Source organism: Hypanus sabinus, chromosome 1, assembly GCF_030144855.1.
Source record: "Hypanus sabinus isolate sHypSab1 chromosome 1, sHypSab1.hap1, whole genome shotgun sequence".
In the NCBI taxonomy this organism is placed as follows: domain Eukaryota; kingdom Metazoa; phylum Chordata; class Chondrichthyes; order Myliobatiformes; family Dasyatidae; genus Hypanus; species Hypanus sabinus.
Genome location: NC_082706.1, coordinates 87,782,957 through 87,802,919, shown reverse-complemented (window position 1 = coordinate 87,802,919; position 19,963 = coordinate 87,782,957). Strand labels below are relative to the sequence as shown.

Below are 19,963 nucleotides of genomic sequence, written 5' to 3'. Positions count from 1 at the left end.
TTCTTATAAAGTTCTTTGGTAGGAGTCACGGAATAAATCTTATCAATTTCTTTAATTTTGTCCACTAATAAAGCGATATCTAAATATCTTTGTTTTCTTTTACCAACGGAATATGAGATAATTTGTCCACGGATAAAAGAGTCCCTAAGTATTCCTTTGTCAATTTCTTCAGTATAGTTTGTTGAGAAAAACAAGTCAATTTGCTGTTTTATGTAGGTGATGAATTCTGGATCTTGAAGCAAAGTAGCGTTAAGTCTCCAAGATCTAGTATTATTGGAAAAGTCCGAAATCTTGATAGGTAACTTCAAAGGTGCATGATCCGAAATAGCAATAGAATCATATTTACAATCAATAACATCTGTTAATAAATGATGATCAATAAGGAAATAATCAATTCTAGAATAACTGTGATATACATGTGAAAAAAACGAAAATTCTTTATATTTAGGATTCAAAAACCGCCATAATTCAGTAATTCCCGAATCAACCATAGAAGAATTAATAAGTAAGGCTGATCTATTCGGAAGAATTTGAATAGGTTTAGATCTATCCATCGAAGGATTCAAACAACAATTGAAATCTCCACCCATTATCAACATATATTCATTTAGATTAGGAAGGGAAATAAATAAACATTTAAATAATTCAGGGCAGTCAAAGTTTGGAGCATAAATATTACCTAGAACCACTTTTCGATTGAAAAGTGAACCAGTTATCAACAAAAATCTGCCCTATGGATCAGAAATAATTTCATGATGTGTAAACGAAATTGAGGGGTCTATAAAAATAGACACACCCCTAATTTTGGTGGTACAATTCGAGTGATATTGTTGACCTTTCCAGAACCTAAAAAAGCGTTGATTATCCTCCCTCCTAATATGGGTCTCCTGTGCAAAAATAATATTAGCATTAAGTCTATGGAATACTTTAAATATTTTTTTACGTTTCATTGGATGATTTAAACCATTAGTATTCCAGGAGATAAAGTTAATAGACTTATCCATCATGCCAATACTAGTTGTGCATATCATAAAAGGTTAAAAAGACACGTAACCCATAATTCAGGAAGAAGGAAAAATGATTCAGGAGCAACCGGAAAACATGACACCTCAACAATATTAATAATTTAAAGTCGGCCCATAAACTAAAAGCAAAAAAATAAAAAGCAAAAGTGTGAAAAAAGATCCCTACCCCCTCCCCCAACCCCATGAAAAAAAGCCAACCGGCAGGCGCACAAACTAACACTAATATTACCCCCATTTTCAAGATGGCGACTTCATGAAAAGAAAGAAAACAGAAACTATATAACACCCAGATATAAATACAGGGTTGTAAACAGAAAAAATATATATCAATCAAAATGAAAAAATAATATAAAAAAGCAAAAAAAATCATTAATAAAAAAAGGATAACCATTGAAGTTTGAAATAGTGTAATATGCCTTTAAAAAAAATTCCATATTCAAATATAAGGAAATGACGTTTCAAAAACAGAGACTTATGGGAAGAAGAAACGACATTTTGAAAGGACCATATTACAAAATATAAATGTAAATTCACCAATCTTTTTTTTTTAAAAAAAAGGTTATCAAAATAAAATTAAAAAAGGGTTCAATAACCATACAATATATATATAAAAAAAGGTTCAAAAATTCAAATCATTCGTCCCATTCTCAAATACAGGCAAATAAGCGCTTACTGAAAGCAAAGTCTTATGGGAAAAAGAAACGACATCTTAAAAAATAAATCATTATTACAAAGTCTTAACATGTATATCTAATCCAGAGGAAAAAAAAAATAATTAAGAAAAAAGACATTATAGTAAAGTTAAAAGAGCATCTGTAAATCATGATAATAAAAAAAAAACCAGGTCTACAGACCAAAATAAAAAGCTATACCGCAGCTTCATAAGTTAAAGCCTAAAACGGAATGGCATCTTCTCTCCAAAAGTTCTTCCACATAACACATAGTTCAAGTTGTACTAGAAGAGCGATATTCTTCAACGAATTTCTTCGCTTCTTCCGGAGTATTAAAGAAACGCTGACTGTTGTCGCTCAACGTAATTCTGAGATTCGCTGGATATCTTAAAACTTGTCTAAGTCCAATCGAATGAACCTCCGCCATCACCGGTTTAAAAGCGATTCTCGCCCTCATTCCCTCGAATGAATAATCCTCAACAATACAAAACTTGTTGTTTCTGTAAGAAATCATACCTTTCTGACGAGCTAATCGAATTAAAAGCTCTTTCTCCCGAGGATAATGGAGACGGACAATCACAGCTCGTGGCTTGTCTTTCGCAGCCGAAAATCTCGAAACTCTGTGGGCACGGTCAATAGTAGGTTTAACCCGCAAAGCACCCTCGCCAAAAATTTCCCACAATAAATTAGAGAAATATTCAGTTAAGTCACCAGACTCAACATTTTCGGGAAATCCAATAATACGCAAATTCTGTCTGCGAGACCGGTTTTCAAGATCGGTGATTTTAAACTTATACTGTTCCACTATTTTAGCGGTCAACCATACCTTCTCCTCCAAAGTTTCGATTGTACGTATTTTTTCACAAATTATCTTGTCAAGAGCCGCAAACTTTTCTTCATGCCGTTCAATATCTGCTGCCTGCGATTGAAGCTTGATATCAAATGATTTAACGACTTCTTCAAGCTCCGACATTTTCGCAGTAAGTTTGTTTTCCAGACTTGCAAGTTTAGTATCCAGTTTAGTATCCAGAAGACTGGAGATTGCATCGAGAGTTATAGGGTCTTTAGATGATTTCTTAGGTACAGACATTTTAGGTTTAAAAAAATTAAATCCAGTGTTATTTTTAAGAAATAAATCGTAAATATCAACCCATGTAATTAAGTACGAAAAGATTTGATTAAAGGGTGATTATAGCTTAAAAAATGAAGAGCGCCTAAAAGACAGATGTCTACGTCGCCATCTTGAAACTCCACCCCCCTCATCCATCAATATAATTCCTCTTGTTTCAATCTGAATGGGGCCTGAATTAACTTGTGTCTAGCTTGAAGAACAAACAAGTTTTTCTAAAGCATTCTTTTAGTACACCACTAGAAAGCTGTGACCTAGGATTTTGTGACCAGGCTTCTAGCCTGGTAAATGCACCCAGAATCTTCTGACTTAACAGCAAATCTGGAACTAACAAATATATTGTATTTCAGTAACACCACAAATGAACACTTAATGGCAAAATGACTTTCTTCAGCAGGAAATAAACAAATATTGTCACCTCTCTCTCTATACAAGAGGAGAAATAAAGTTCATAAATTGTTTTGGTTTATTAGAAATAAGAATCTGTTCTCTACAGCAGAAGATAAATTTTTGACCTGGATAGGAGGCAGCCAGAAATAGGAAAAGGGAGGTAATGGGCAGATACTTGTACTATTATAGCATGTCAGCTGGCAGCTTGAAAGATCTTCAATAGAACTGCAGCTCTATTTATAAATGACTTAATTGATGGGAATGAAAGTCATATATTCAAGTTGCCTTAAGACACAAAGAAAGGTGGTGAGCACATGAATAGAATAATTCAGTTGAAAGGGTGATTCTAAAAGTTTGTGTGAATGGGCAAAACAGTGGCCTTGGAAGAAAAGGAGATGCCATCCACTCTGACTTTTAAAAAAAGAACATGCTACCTTCTAAATAATTAGAATCAGGTTTATCACCACTGATACATGCCGAGAAGGTTATTGTTTTGCAGCAGCAGTATAGTGCAATACATAAAATATACCATCAATTACAATAAAGTTAAATAAGTAATGAAAAGAGAGAGCAAAAACAATGATGTAGTGTTCATGGTTTCATCAACTTTTCAGAAATATGATGGGGGTGGGAGGTGTTGGGGCAGAAGAAGCTGTTCTAAAATGTCGAGTGTGTATCTTTGGGCTCCTGTACCTCCTCCCCGATTGCAGTAATGAAGAGTCCGGGTGTGGGAGATCTTTAATGATAGATGCTGCCTTATTTAACACATCGCCTTTTGAAGATACCTTCAATGTTGGGGAGGCTAGTGCCCACGAAGGAGCTGGCTGTATTTACAACCTGCTGCAGCTATCTCTGATCCTTTGCTGCAGCCCCTTCATACTAGATACTGATGCAATAATAAAAGCCACAGATAGTGGAGTTCTAAAGGAACTCTGGAGTCTATTAAAAAGCCATAGACAGAATAAAAATGCTGCCTTGATATCTAGAGAAACAGAAGTCATGTTTTGTACTGCTATACAAAGCCCTTGTTAGGCCACACCGGGAATACTGCAAGTATCTTACCTTAGAAAGAAAAGGTTGATCTTAAAAGGACTGCAGCATTGATGTAACAGAATGATACATAGACTTAAAGGATTAGATCACGAGGAGAGTTGAAAGAAAAAAAATTCTATTCTGAAAATGTAGAGAGTTGAGGCATTACTTGATTGAAGTCCATAAGATAGAAAAGAAAATTGATAGACATAGACATGTACAAGAGAGTTTACACACCTCAGGGTCTCGGTCAACCCACAGAGGAATTAGCCAGGCTAGGTCCAATTGTGCAGCTACGTGATCCTCATTGTTATGTTCATAGACCAACGACCACATGGATATCCAATCCTAAAACAGATATAAAATAAAAGCTGAAATAAACTCCCTTACTACAATGGTATTATTAGAATTATATGTAGATTCTAAACTAAACAAAGACATGCATATGTATTTTCTAAAAAGTACTTGCACCCTATTTCACAGATGATTCAAATCTGTACTGGTTATTCTTAGAATTATTTTTTTGTTTAGCTTATTTAAAGACACAGTGTGGTAACAGGACCTTCTGTCCCAATTACCATGTGCCTAATTAACCTACTAATCTGTAGTTTTTTGAATGAGGGAGGAAACTGGAACACCTGGAGGAAACACACAGTCACAGGGAGTACGTACAAACTTCTTACAGACAGTGGTAGAATTGAACCTGGGGTCACTGGGGACGTAATAGCATTATGCTACCATGCTACCCGAACAAACTGATGGATGCTCATATATCTAACTACCATGGCTTAGCCTTAGACAAAGCCAACTGTAAACTAATTTGTTGATTTATCTAAAGGAAACGAAGCACTGTAATTCCTTTAGTTTCTGGTTGCTTTTTCACTAAGTTTCTCATCATACAGGAAATACATAAACAATTCCAGATTTTGCTACACCCATCATTAAAGCCATACTTCACCTAAATGAACTCACAAATCACAAAACTCTTTGGCCCTAACCTTATTATGAATTCCGAGTTTCTATGTTCAATGTCCATTCTGCAGAATAGTACTTTGCAGGGCTAGTTAGAAAACCAATGGTGATAATCTCTAAACCTCGCAAGGTATATGTGCCTAAAGAATGGCCTGTTAACCTAGCAACCAAATTAGCTTGAACTGGCCTTCATAGTACACCTAGCCGCTTGGCTCACATGAATGATGAGGATGGGTTGCCTTATGATGGTAGGTTGAGCAATCTCCTTGGAGTGAAGGAGAGTGACAGGTGATTTGATAGAGGTGTACAAGATGATAAAGAGATAGAGATCAATATAATTTTAAGGTGATTGGAGGAAGTATGGGGGAATGTCAGAGGTACGATTTTTATAGTGGTGAATGTGTGGATTGCTCTGCCATAGGTGGTGGTAGAGGCAGTTACAAAAACAGCATTTGGTAGGCACATAGATGATAGAGAAATGGAGGCCTATGGAAGAGGCAATGGTTAGACTGTTCTTAGAGCTGGTTAAAAAGTCAGCACTACACTGTGGCTCAAAACGCGTGTAACGTGCTGTAATGTTATCTGGAAAATCTATTGAATCATCCACTATGCACAAAAAAAATGTCAAAATACTGCAACTCCTGAGACAGTTCATCTGATTTTGTATCAAGTTCCCACATTTGGACAGAAACCTGACATAAATAGCACAAATGTTGTCATGAAAGTCCCAGAATACTCTAGGGATGAGCAGTAGTATTATGTCTCCTTAATAATTGATCATTAATTAGTAATTGTTGAAATATGGAATATGAAGATTTCAACAGCAACTTTCATGAACTCCGGACGTTACGAGCTCTCAAAAGCAAAAGAAGTACATTTTGTACCCTGGTCACTACTGTAATGCAAAACAGCATGGTGTCCATTCTACTAATGAAAATTATATTATCATCAAAAATTAATAAGGATAACCTATCATTTTTTTAAAAATGAGAAATGAATCAAAAGCTCCATCAGCACTTAGTCGTGTTCTGCATGATATCCTGCCTAACAAAGGTGAAAGCTATCTTTCACAGATTGTGATAATGGAATTGTGTAACTAATGGTTAGGGGTAGAAAAATGGATCAAATTATAGTTAAACTGAAAAATTACTGCTGCATTTCTGAAATATTACAGTTTGGCTGCAAAAGGCAGACGAGTACAAATTCTCTGGAAAGATACATTTAGTGACATTGAGACCGATGGGAAGCTATCTTGTTTGATATGCTGTAGGGTTCCAAGTCATGTGCCATAGCCTTTCAGTTCATAGTCTTGCAAAAGAAGTCTTCTTTGGCAAGTAGGTTAAGAATCACTACATTAAGGGAGGAAAACTTAGATACTACTGGCAGTGATAGCCTAGAAATTGTGACCCTCACTTGAATTCCTCCAACTCAGCTCTCTTACCATCTCAGCAATACAAAGATTCAGTGCAAAAGTTGTCACAATTTTATCAGGAGTTTTGTTGAATGCTGAGCTGTAGTCACAAAGCATCCTGATGTATACATCTCCATTGTTTAGATGTTCCACAGCTGAGTGAAGAGCCAATGAAATGGCACCTGCTGTTGATGCATTGTGATAGACAAACTGGAGCTGATCCAAGTCACTCTTCAGGCAGGAGTTGATATGGTTCATGACCCACCTTGCAAAGCACATCATCATAGCACTACTGGACGATAGTCATTGAGGCAGGTTAACATGTTCTTCTTAGGTACTGGTATAACTGAAGCCTGATAGAAGCATGTGGGTATGTCAGACTGCTGAAACAAGACTTATGAACATATCAGTAAACAATCCAACTAAGTAATTAGCACAGGTCTTCAGTACTCATTCAGGTACACAGTCTGCCCATCACTGAGTACATTTACAAGAAGCACGACCACAAGAAAGCAGCAACCATCAAGGACTCACCACATATTCCAGGTCATGCATTCCGGATGCTGCCTTTCTGAGGCATCGCTTTTCAAAGGTGTCCAGGATGCTGTGGAAGCTAGTGCCCATGATGGAGCTGACTGAGTTTACAATTTACTGCAGCTTTTCTGTTCCTGTTCGGTGGCCTCTCTATACCAGAAGGTGATACAACCACTTAGAATACTCTCTATGGTATATTCGCAAATGTCTTCAGTGACATAACCAATTCTGCTCAAACTCCTGTTATGCCTTTGTAATTGCATCAATATGTTGGGCCCAGGATAGGCCCTAAGAGATATTGACACCCAGGAACTTGAAACTGCTCACCCTTCCCACTTCTGATCCCTCAATGAAGATTGGTGAGTGTTCCCTCAATTTCCTCATCAAGTCCACAATCAATTCCTTGGACTTATTGGCATCGAGTGCAACATTGTTGCTGCTACACCACTCAACCAACTGATCTATCTCGCTACTTCGTGCCTTATCATCACCATCTGAAATACTGACAAAAATATTTGTGCCAACAACAACTTCATAGCTAGTGTTTGAGCTGTGCCTAGCTGCAGAATTGTGGCGCAGAGAAAGTAGAGCAGAGGTCTAAGCATGCATACTTAACGTGTGTCGAATGTTAATGATCCCCACACACAGTGTAGTCTCAGTGTGGAAGTCAAGCATCCTACTGCAGAGGAAGGTACTGAGGCCCAGGTTTTGGAGCTTGATTGTGTTGAACACTGAGCTGTAGACAATAAACAGTAAGCCTAATGTAGGCAATACTATTGTCTACATGATCCTAGGCGAGTGGAGAGCCAGTAAGATTGCATCTGCAGTGGGTCCAGGTCGTTCCTTAGGCAGGAGCTGATTCTAGCCATGACCAACCTCTCAAAGCATTTCATTACAGTTGATGTAAGTGCCACTGGACGATAGTCTCTGAAGCAGTTCATGCTGTTCTTCTTCGGCACTTGTATAATCATCACCTTTTTAAAGCATGTGGAATCTCCGACTGCAGCAGTGAGAGATTGAAGATGTTCTTGAACACACCCGCCCACTGGTTCACACAGGTTTTCAGTGCCTTTGCAGGTACACCATCAGGACGTGGTGCTTTGCGAGTTTTCTGACATTGGCTTCTGAACCAGAGATCACAGGGTCACCAGATGCTGCAGAGATTCGCACAGGTGTGGTTTTATTCTCCCTTTCAAAACTTACATACAATGCATTGGGCTCATCCAAGAGTGAAGTATCACAGCCATTCATGATGTCATGTTTTGTAGGATATAATAGCCTGCAAACCCTGACAAGCTGATGTGTATCTAATTCAGTCTCTAACCTCAATTGGAATTGTTTCTTTGCACTTAAACTAGCCTTCGAAAGGTCGTACTTGGACTTCTTGCATAGTTCTGGATCACTGGTCTTGAATGCCACAGATCCAGCCCACAGTAAACTACAAATCTCATGGTTCATCTACAGCTTTTGGTTTGGATACGTCTGGTATGTTTTTGAAGATACACACTCATCCAGACAAGTCTTGAAGAAGTTGGTGACAACTGTGGTATACTCATTCAGACTTGAAGATGAAACCCTGAATACTGTCCAATCTACCAACTCAAAGCAGTTCTGTAAGCATACGTCTGCCTCCCCTGACCATACCTTCTTGGTCCTCACCATTGGTGCTATCATCGTTAGTCTCTGCCTATACATGGGAGTATAAGAACAAACAGATGATCAGACTTTCCTAAGTGTGGACGTGGGATGGTATGGTAAGCATTTGCGACGATGATATCACAGTGGTCAAGTGCATTGGCTCCTCTGGTTCCACAGGTGATAAATTAGCAGCAGTTGTTCTAAGACTTCTTCAAGCTGGGCTAGTTCAAATCTCCTGCAGTGAATGGGAAGGCATTAGGGTGTGTTGTTTTGTGCCTGCTGATTATGTTGCTCAACTCTTCCAGTGCCTGCCCAATGTCGTCCTGTTTTGGAATGTACACTGCTACTAGGATGATGGTCGAAAACTCCCTTGGCAGATAAAATGGATGATATTTGACCGCTAGATGTTCCAGGTCAGTTGAGCAGGGCAGAGACAGAACCACTAAAGTTTAAACATACTCCACCTCCTCCACCTTTAAAAGACTCAGTTGTCCTGTCTATGCAGAGAATGGTGAAACTCTCAGGCTTCAGCAATGCTGCATCTGAAATCTCCAGTGTGAACCCATCTTTATGTAAAGCAGAGCACACAGCAGTCCCTAATGTCCCTTTGGTACAGCAATCTTGCCCTGAGAGCTTCAATTTTATTTCCCAGAGACCGTACATTCGCTGGCAGGATAGTTGAGAGTGGAAGTTTCAGTCATACCTGCAGCGATCAAGGTTCCATTTTCTTAAAGGAAAACTGCATTCGCAACCAAAGGCTGCCATTTGAGTTTTATTGATTTTGAATATTGATAGATTTTTTAAACATCCTAAAACATTGCTGCTTTCTCAGGTACCTATGGCTGAGACTGTGGGTTTCAGCTGTTGTAATCCTAGACAGGAATATTTGATGATTCCCGTTGCAGCTGCACACTGACTCATCAATTAATGGCGCTATCTTTCACAGTATGAACCTGATCGAAATGCATTAAAATCCCTTACATGAACTAAAGCAATAGCCATAAAATAACAATGACCTCACCTAGGCAATGGATTGGAGATGTGCATGGTATTTTAATTGTTTTGACTGCAATTGCAATGTGCACCTTGCCATTCACCAATCACTGCTCCCATCTTGTGCTGTGACATTGTATTATTCCGGTTTTCTTTCATCTACACTTATTAGAGTGAACATGAAGAACATGCTTCCTGTAGTGGTTTAGTCTAGGACCAGATGGCACAGCCTCAGAATACAAAGATGGATGACCCTTTACAGCAGAGATAAGGAGTGTGTGACATCTCTCTCGAGATAGATAGAGAAACTGTGGCATGCTAAACTATTGGGTAAACAATACTTCTTGCAGACTTCAGATCATGGTCTCTCTTTGGGTGCTTTGCTATTGCTTGTTGGGTGGTGGTGCTGAAGCTTTTTTTGTTGAAATGGATTGGGGGGTTGATGCTGCTTGCACAGGGGAGGGGAAGAGGGAGCTTTGGTGTTCTAACGTTTTTCTGTTGTTCATTCTTTTGGGGTTCTGTTTTTCTTTGTTGTCTGTGAAGACTATGTATTTAAGGTTATACACTGCATATATTCTCTGATAATAAATGGAAACATTTGAGGAGAAATTTCTTTAAATAGAAGGTGGTGAATCTGTGGAATTCTTTGCCATGGACGGCTGTGGAGGCCAAGTCTTTGGGTAGGGTTGAAGTGGAGGTTTATAAGTTCTTGATTAGTAAGGGCATCAAAGGTTACATGGAGAAGGTAGGAGAAAAGGAGTACTTCTAGGGGAATAATACTTAAGCCATGATTGAATGGTGGAACAGCCTAATTCTCCTCCTATGTCTTGTGATCTTATTCTTTTAAACTTACCGAGTTTACTTAATATCTCAGTGTGGCAAACTACACAGTTTGCTATAGTTCAGTGTCGATATTGAAGATTGAAGCTCAAAGGTCGATCAGATGTCTGGAAATTGACTACCTGTGTGTAAGGGTGGACGGGAAGGGGGTGGAGGGAGAAAAAGATTTGTTTTGCTGCTGTTGTTTTATTGTTTAGGATGTGTGGAGACACTTGTGGGCTCTGCCCCTAGTATAGCCTTAGGTGTTAACAGAAACAACATTTCACTCCGTGTTAATATGAAATAAACATGAATCTGAATCCTCACATCTCTGGAACAGCAGATACTGGAATCTAGAGGAGAAACACAAACTGTTTTAAGAACTCAGCAGGATGAGTGTCATCAGTGGGGGTGGGGGGGAGGTATCATTGATAGGTCAAGCCAAGACCATGCATCATTAAGGTAGGGGCTATGGGTACGCTCATAATATTTAATCATTGTTTGGATGAGTACTTAAATAGCCATAACAATAGAAATCTAAGAAACAAGTGTTGTTTGTGAGATTATTGCAGATGGGTAATTGCTGGTCAGGATGGATATTGCAAGCAGAAGGGGTGGCTGTATAAGTTTATGTTACCTAGCTGTATGCATTATCTTATTGTCCCAAAGTCTTTCACACCATATTAATAACTGCTAAAATCCATTTTATAACCAAGTTTTAGTAATTATTTCTACCCTTTTCAATGACTCAGGGATTAGTGAGAGCAAACAATTGTTAGGTCTGAATCACAGGAACAAGGTTTGACTCTTAGCTGAACTTTTCAGCGATGCTACCAGTTTTCGTTTTTTTATTTGGGTTTTTGCATTTTCATCTGATGTTTATGGAAAAGGAATAGAAACTGAAAATGTAAGAAATCATCTTGGGCTAAAGAGCCTGCAGTGTGCTGTAACGTTCCATGAAATAGCTAGAATATCAAGCAATTCTCTGTGGAGAGAGAAACAGAATTGAGTTTCAAGTGTTCAATATGCCAATGGACAATAGAGATAAAATAAATGTGGCCATTGTTGAGAATGGCGACTGTTGTAACTACAGAAGGGTCTCTCTACTTTCTTCACAAAGTAGAATTATTCTCCTCAACCACCTCCTGTTCGTGGCAACATATTTTTACTCTTTCTACTTCTCTTCTAATATTTATATCTGTGCCCTTGTAATGCTACTGTGACACGGTAATTTCCTTTGGGATCAATAAAGTATCTAGCTCTCTCCTCTGTGGCTGAAATACCACTCCCTGAATTACAGTGCAAACTCTATTCATCTAGAAGCACAGGGTTGTGATCTTCAGTACACAACAGACGAAAAGTCAGGGGATGAATTAATCATTGTAGATAACATTTTTGACAGAATTCTACAATTCTACCAAATAAGTCTGTGAAGCACCCTTCTTAAATTTGGTTGCTTTCAGGAATTCACGGCCATGCGACTGAGATCCTACTTATGGTCAGATATAGCAATAATCGAAGGAGGGGAAACATTGTTGAACTGAAGGGTGGAGAAGAGGACTGGTGGAGAGGGCAGAAGGGGTATCGGGCAGGGACAGAGAAGGATGAGGCAAGGGAGATTGGGGTAGAGGGCAGGGGAGGGGTTGGGGCATAAGGCGGGTGGGTATTGGGCAGCAGTTGAGTTTAGGGAGTCAGACGAAGGTCAGGAAAGCAACTGAACATATGTTTATGTGTAGGGAAGTGGGAGACATGGTTGCTTTTCTCTATGGTGCAATGTGTATTACTAATGTCAAAAATCCATTCAGTTCATAACAGAATGTGCCTTGTTGAATTTTATAACTAGATATACATTCGGTGGCCATTTTAGTAGGTACCTTCTATACCTAATAAAGTGGCCATTGAGTGTATGTTCATAGACTTTTGCTGCTGTAGTCCACCTACTTGAAGGTTTGATGTGCTGTGCATTCAGATACCGTTTGCTCTTCTGCACACTACTGTTGTAGCATATGATTATTTGAGTTACTGTCAAGTTACCTTTCTGGTAACTTGAACCAGTCTGGCCATTTTCCTCTGACCTTTCTCATCAATAAGGTGCTTTCACCTACAGAACTACTGCTCAATGGATTTTTTTTTTGTTTTTCCACACTGTGCTCTGTGAACTCTAACTGTTATGTGTGAAAATCTCAGGAATTCAGCAGTTTCTTAGATACTCAAACCACCCTGTCTGGCACCATCAATCATTTCAAAGTCAAAGTCACTTAGATCACTTTTATTCCCCATTCTGATGTTTGATCTGAACAATAACTGAACCTCTGGACCATGTCTGCATGCTTTTATGCACTGAAGTGCTACCACATGATTGGCTGAACAGATATTAACTTTAATTAGCAGGTGTAGAGGTGTACTTAATAAAATAGCCAATAACTACAATTTCAATGCACTTTTTTAAAAAAAAGTAGCACTGCTTCTTTTTTCCCCAAATACAGGATATTGCTTCTGCAGGTAACAACCTGGTTACTTATCTTCTGAAATATGCAAATTTCCCTATTTGTCTCTTATATTTATTGCACATCATATTATCTATCTGAATTATTCAAAATCCTGGTGATCCAGTATAAAATTGGAACCTGCTGGCAATCATGATTCTTCATTTTTGACATCCAAATTAACCTCCTAGATTTTAATAACCTTCAAACTGCAAATCACCTCATTAGTCTTTGTTAACCTGATGGCATAAAGATCAATATCTCTAAATTTTGGTGATTGCTCACTCTCCCCCTTCTTTTTTTCTAGTCGCAACTCTGTCTCCCATCTAACCCCTTCTCTTATCCTCGTCTGCCTATCATATCCCTCTTGTGCCCCTCCTTCCCTTTCTTCCATGGCCCACTATCCTCTTCTATCATATTTCTTCTTCTTCAGCCCTTTTACCTCTTCCACTTATAATCTTCCACCTTCTCAATTCATCCCCTTGGCCCCATCCACCCACCTTCCCCCCTCAACTGGTTTCAGCTATCACCAGCCAGCTTTTACAGCTTCTCCTCCCCAAAATTCTTATTCTGGCTTCTTCCTCAATCCTTTCCGGCCCTGGTGAAGGATCTCAGCCTGAAACATTTTCTGTTTATTCCTCTCTGTAGATACTGCCTGACCTGCTGAGTTCCTCAGCATTTAGTCTGTTTTCCAGAGTCTTTTGTTAATTGTGGACATTTCTTTTCTTAGAGCTCTATATTCCTACATACAGTGCCTTGTAAAAGTATTTAGCCCCCCAACCCTTTATTTACATAAATTAATATTACAACCAGAGATTTTGATCGAATTAACTGAGAATTTTTATTTCTGAATGCCATGTTCCTTATTTCAAAATAGAGCCCAATAATCAGGGAAAATTGTTAAGCATGAAAAACTAATAACTAAAAAACTGAAATGTCAGCACTTCAGAAGTATTCATCCCCCTTTGCTCAGTACTTAGTTGAACCAACTCTCTATTAGCACGAAGTCTCTATTAGTTTTTCACAATGTGGTGGAGCAAGATTTGCCCATTCCTCTGAAAAATTGCTCAAGCTGTGCCAGGTTAGAAGGAGTCAGTGGTGGACAGCAACCTTGAGGTCTTGCCAGAGATGTTTGACCAGGTTAAGGTCAGGACTCTTACGGGGCCAATAAAGGATATCAATTTTCTTCATTTGAAGCCACCCCATGGTTGCTCTGGCAGTATGTTTTGGGTTATTGTCCTGCAGAATGATGAACTCCCTCCCCAGTTTAAGCTTTCTAGCAGAGGCTAGCAGATTTTTATCCAGGATCTCTCTGTATAGCTGCATTCATCTTCCCATTAATCCTGACCAGATTTCCAGAACCTACTGCTGAAAAGCATCCCCATAGCATGATGCTAGTGCTACCTGGCTGATGCAAAGTATTACATTTATGTCACATGTACCGCTTATTCTGAGCACAAGACCTTCTTCCACATCCTTACAGCACCTTCGAAGTGTCACTTTGCAAAGTCTTTATGGGCAGGGATATGCTATTTTTTAAACCAGGGCTTCTTCCTTGACACTCTACCATAAATACCCCTTTTCTGCAAGGCCTTAGAGATTGTGGAGTTATGAACTTCATCTCCATTTGCAGCCAATGACTTCTGCAGCTCCCTTAGAGTGACTGTTGGCATTGTAGTAGTCTTTCTTTCAAGTACCACTCTTCTCTGGTGACTAAGTTTAGAGGGGCAGCCTGACCTGTATCTTTCCCCAGATTTGGTTTTGTATTATTCTTTCCCTGACTTTGCTTGAATGTTTTTTTGACTTCATTTTGGTTTGGTCTGTTGAAAATCTACCATACCGATGGACATTGCAGAGAAAGGGAGTATTTATTCTTATGAATTCATTGCAAACAGGTGATCCTCCAATTTCCTACATCAACAAATTAGGTGATTTGGTAAGGTAAATTATTGCATCTGAAGAAAGTTAGTGTAGTAATTACAAAGGGGATGAATACTTCTTTAGCCTCACAGTTTTGATTTTTAATTTTTTGTAAATTTTTGGCAAGTTTCAGAATTTTTCTTTTGATTTGCCATGAAGCACAATGTTCTGTAGATTAACTCAAAGACTTCTTACTTCAGTGTATTTAAAATTTAGAAAATGATACAATAAGAACATGAAATAGTTGTGGGGGCTGAATACTTTTCCAAGGCACTGTATACCATTCTACCATCATCTGCACTTTCATTATTCTGCCTACTTCTTATTCAGCCAGCATCACAGGAATGTGGTCATGTCTATAAACAGTCATACTGCATGGAAATACACTGTCTTGCTCCAAGCATGCATTCTTCTCCTGTACAAGTCTGTTTTATTATTCTCACTTTCCCATCCATTTACCCCAGATTCAATCACTTACCTTGCACAAGGGACAATTTAAAATGCCTGTACGTTGCAGGGATGTGGGAGGAAACCATGGCACCCAGAAGAAACCCACACAGTTGTGGGTAGAACATGACAGTAGATGTCAGGATTGAGCTGGGGTTCCTGGAGTTGAGGGTAGTAGCTGTGCCACTGAGAAAGCGAAGTGTTCTCCAGCACCTCTTCTGAACGTTCTTATCATCACAGTATTAAATGTCTTCACATTCTTTAGATAATATTTCAAATTTTCTAAATTTTGCAGCTAAATCAACTATTGTCACTTTAAGTTTTTCCTGAATGAGCTCAACTTCTTTACCTGGTATGTTACATTAATATACCTAAAAGCATTAACTACTGAATTTCCATCTGGAAAATTCCTCATTGCTCTTTTGTGTTCCTTATCGTAACTCAGTTTCAATTAAGGAAGGCAAAGAATCAAATCCGAACATACCATGTTTTTTTTTCTTCCCAACTCTTCGACTGTGAACTTAATTGGCAGACACAACGAGTTTAAAATGCAGAATAAAACTGCGGAATGTGACACTGCCTTGTCTCATGTAGAGTGCATATTGAAATTTACGTACATGCAACGTGCACACATGCACAAAGAAGGTAGAATATGCAACAGGAAAGTCAAACACTAAGTAAGGCATGCATGATGCTGAAACTACCATACTATTTGTTTAGTGTATTTTACTGACCTAGCAATAAAGCACAGAGCAGGCCCTTCCAGTCCTGAGCACTACATTGCCCCAGCAACCCTCGACAAACCTAATTAACCTAGCTTACGCATGGGAACAATTTACAGTGACTAATTAACCTACCCGGTACACCTTTAGACTGTTGGAGGAAACCACAGCACCTGGGAAAACCTGCACAATTCACAGGGAGGACATACAGAATCCTTACAGGGCGGCACCAGATTTAAACTCCAAACACCAGAATGCCCTAAGCTGTAATAACATCATACTAACTATTGTGCTATTTGGTAAAACTTAAATGTTAGGGACATAATGAAGGAATTATTAAAACTTTTTAAGCAAGGAGTTAAGTACCAAGCCCTATTTAGAACAGACTTCTAGACAGAAAAAACTGATCTTTATTCTTTGGACTTGATATGCCATTCTCTCACTCTCCCATGGATCCCATGGGTTTTATTTTCTTAACCATTCTACCTTCAGAGACTTTCTATAAAATCTCCTTTACATTCATATGTACTATATCAAATGAACTTCCCCAAAAGGTTAAATCATTGGCCAGACATGACCTTTCTGTAATAACAAGCTGAGAGTCTCTGATTAATCTGCCTCTCACTTATTGAAGGTAAATATTGTACCCCAGAAAGGATTTCAATAACATTTTCATTCCCAAAGTTAACTGATATATTTTTTTCCCTCTTTCTGAATATCAATGCAATAGCAGTCCTTTAATGCTCTGGTGGCATTTCAGGAGCATGAATGGGACCTCTGGAATTTCTTCCCTTGCTTCTTTAAGTACCCAGGACAGTATTTCATCTGGGCTTAGCAATTTCTGCCCATGTAAAGATGCAACCAGGACTTGCCCTTTCTCATTGCTACCATCAGGGAGGAGGTACAGGAGCCTGCTGATACACTCTTGATGTCTTAAAAACAGCTTCTACCCATCTGCAATCAGATTTCTGGACAGACAGTGAACTCAAACGCTACCTCACTTTTTGCACTACTTAATGATTTTAGTTATTTTTATTGTAGCTGATAGTAATTTTATTTCAGTATTGCACTGTACTGCTGTTCCAAAGCAACACATTTCAAGACATATATCAGTAATAATAAACCCGATTCTGATTCCGTTTCCACTTTTAGTCAAACTACATTAATACCGTTTCGGTTTTATAAGAGGCTTTAAAGTGTCCGAAAACTTAAATGTTGTGCATTTAACTCAGTAAATGATCTTAATAATGGTCAACCTACCTTATTTCCTAAAACTGAGTCTCCCCGATCTTATTCTGTTCATTCTAAAACTTACCTTTAATACTAATATATGCATGTACTCAGTTAACCACAATATTATGTACCTAGATCCAAATTTAACTGTTGAGCTATAAAAATCAAAGAGTTTTAGGCCAATATGCTTTTGTTAATATATTACTATTTATTACAGAGCTGTAAATGTACAGTAAATCACATAGCACAATTTCCTTCACTACTAAAGATTTACTATTGAAAGGCTGAAAGAGTGCAGAAAAAAATTTACAAGGACATTGTCAGGACTTGACCTGAATTGTAGGGAAAGGTTGAACAGGTTCAGTCTTTATTCCTGAAGTATAGGAGAATGGGGGAGGGATTTGAAAGAGGTACACAAAATTATGGGTGGTATAGATAGAGTAAATGTAAGCAGATATTTCCCTGTTGAAACTAGAACTAGTTTCACCTTTAAGGGTGAAAGGTGAAAGAGGGGAAGCTTCTTCACTCAAAGGGTGGTAAGAGTATGAAATTTGGTACATGGATGGGAGAGGGGTGGAGGGCTGTGGACCAGCTGCAGGTCAATGGGACTAGGCAGAATAAATAGTTCAGTGTGGACCAGATGGACTGAGTGGCCTGCTTCTGAACTGTAAAGTTCTATGATAATGTACATCATATGGAATTAATAGTTAACTGAATGCATTTACTGTTTTAGAAAATCTCGTCTCCTTGGTGAGGATAAGTTCTATTAAGTTACCATATCTCTATATAATCTAAATTTATATTGAAATGAACTTACTAAAATGTATGATTTAATAAGCCATGTACACTAAATTGTGTTTCTTCTTTAAATATTTGCTTGCATATAAATGTTTAATTTAAACTAAGCTGAAATCTATACTCAGTAGCCACTTTATTAGGTACACTTGCTCATTAATGCAATTATATAATCAGCGAATCATATGGCAGCAACTAAATGCATAAAAGCTTGCAAACATGGTCAGGAGGTTCAGTTACTATTCAGAACAAACATCAGAAAGGGGAAGAAATATGATCCAAGTGACTATGATCATGGAATGATTGTTGGTGCCAAATGGGGGTGGTTTGAGTATCTCAAAAACTGCTGATCACCTGGGCTTTTCATGCACAACAGTCTCTAGAATTTACAGAGAATGGTGTGAAAAACAAAAAAAAACAATGGCAGTTCTGTGGGTGAAAATGCCTCGTTAATGAAAGGTCACAGAAGAAAGGCTGACTGGTTCAAGCTGACAGGAGGGCAACAGTGACATACAACAGTAGTGTGCAGAACAGCATCCCTGAACACACAACAGTTTAAACCTTGAAGTAGATGGGCTACAGCAGTAGAAGACTATAAACATTTCCCTAATTAGGAGATACCTAATAAAGTGGCCTCAGGATAAATTCATATTGAAATGAGTTTGTACTATCTATGATTTACTAAAACATGCGTGCTAAACTATGGTTTCTCTTCAAAATTTTGCTTACATACAAATATTTCATCTAAGTTCAGTTGAAATTTACAACTTATTACTTACATAGGGATTAGTGAACTCTGGATATTTTATGAAATGACATCCAATCATAAAGTGGCAAGCAAGCATCGGGAAAACATTCTTTCTCAAAAGGAAAATCACATGCAAACATCCTACTGATGATCCTACCTTATCTTTGGCCTGCGTTTTCATCTCATAGGACAGCTGGAGCAAGCAGATAACTGCATTCTTTGTGACTCCTTTCCCCATGAAAGATACTGCATTTCCTCCCCATTCCACATAAAAGGATGAAATGACCTGATAGATGGGTGTAAGTCATAAAGTTCACATGAAATGAAACATCTTGGCAGTGCAGTGGTGAAAACATTTACCTCATGATTCCTTGCAGGTTCAGACATAGGTCTTGCTCAATCAATATTGACAGAAATAAATAGGCCGACTATTTTTGAAGAAAAGGAATAATACTGAAATACCCTCACTCCGGTGAGGGTACAGAGGGTATTTTCTTTGTTTAATTTCCACATATTTCAAATACGTCGAGAATCAATTTATCATTGAATTTCAAAATTGAATTCTTAGTTTTGCAATTCAATAAAATGATTATGATCATTTCTATCTTCTGACATCATTTTATCAATTTCTTTGTTGCAGCTTACTTCGCATTAATTCTTTATCGTTTTTCCTTTAATGATAGATCAAAGGGAGTGAGGATGAAGGGAACAGCAATTTAGATTAGTTAATGACAAAAAAACTGTAAGGCTGAATTTTTCTCAGCTGGATAATAGTATTTTGAATACATTAACTTATTTAAAACTGTATCCTGAACTCAGGTAAGTCACCGATTGAACATAAAATTACCTCTATTTCTCCAACACACATCGAAATAAATAGTGAAATGCGATATTATGTGTCCCAGTCCGTGGATTTTGCTGGAGCAGCCCACAAATGTTGTCAAACTTCCAGCACCAACGTAGTACATCCACAACTCACTAACCCTAACCATAGGAAG

General features: G+C 38.3%; 1 protein-coding gene across 2 annotated transcripts in view; it reads right to left on the bottom strand.

The window, feature by feature from the left end:
- The window catches only part of rttn (rotatin), a 255,709-nt gene that overhangs the window by 94,716 nt on the left and 141,030 nt on the right, over window positions 1-19,963 (bottom strand). For both annotated transcript variants that reach the window (XM_059971494.1, XM_059971501.1), the window contains exons 29-30: window positions 19,123-19,251; window positions 4,485-4,595 (exon numbers count right to left, since the gene is read on the bottom strand). In XM_059971494.1, the coding sequence (XP_059827477.1) occupies window positions 4,485-4,595; window positions 19,123-19,251 (240 nt within the window). The remainder of the gene's footprint in view (window positions 1-4,484; window positions 4,596-19,122; window positions 19,252-19,963) is intronic.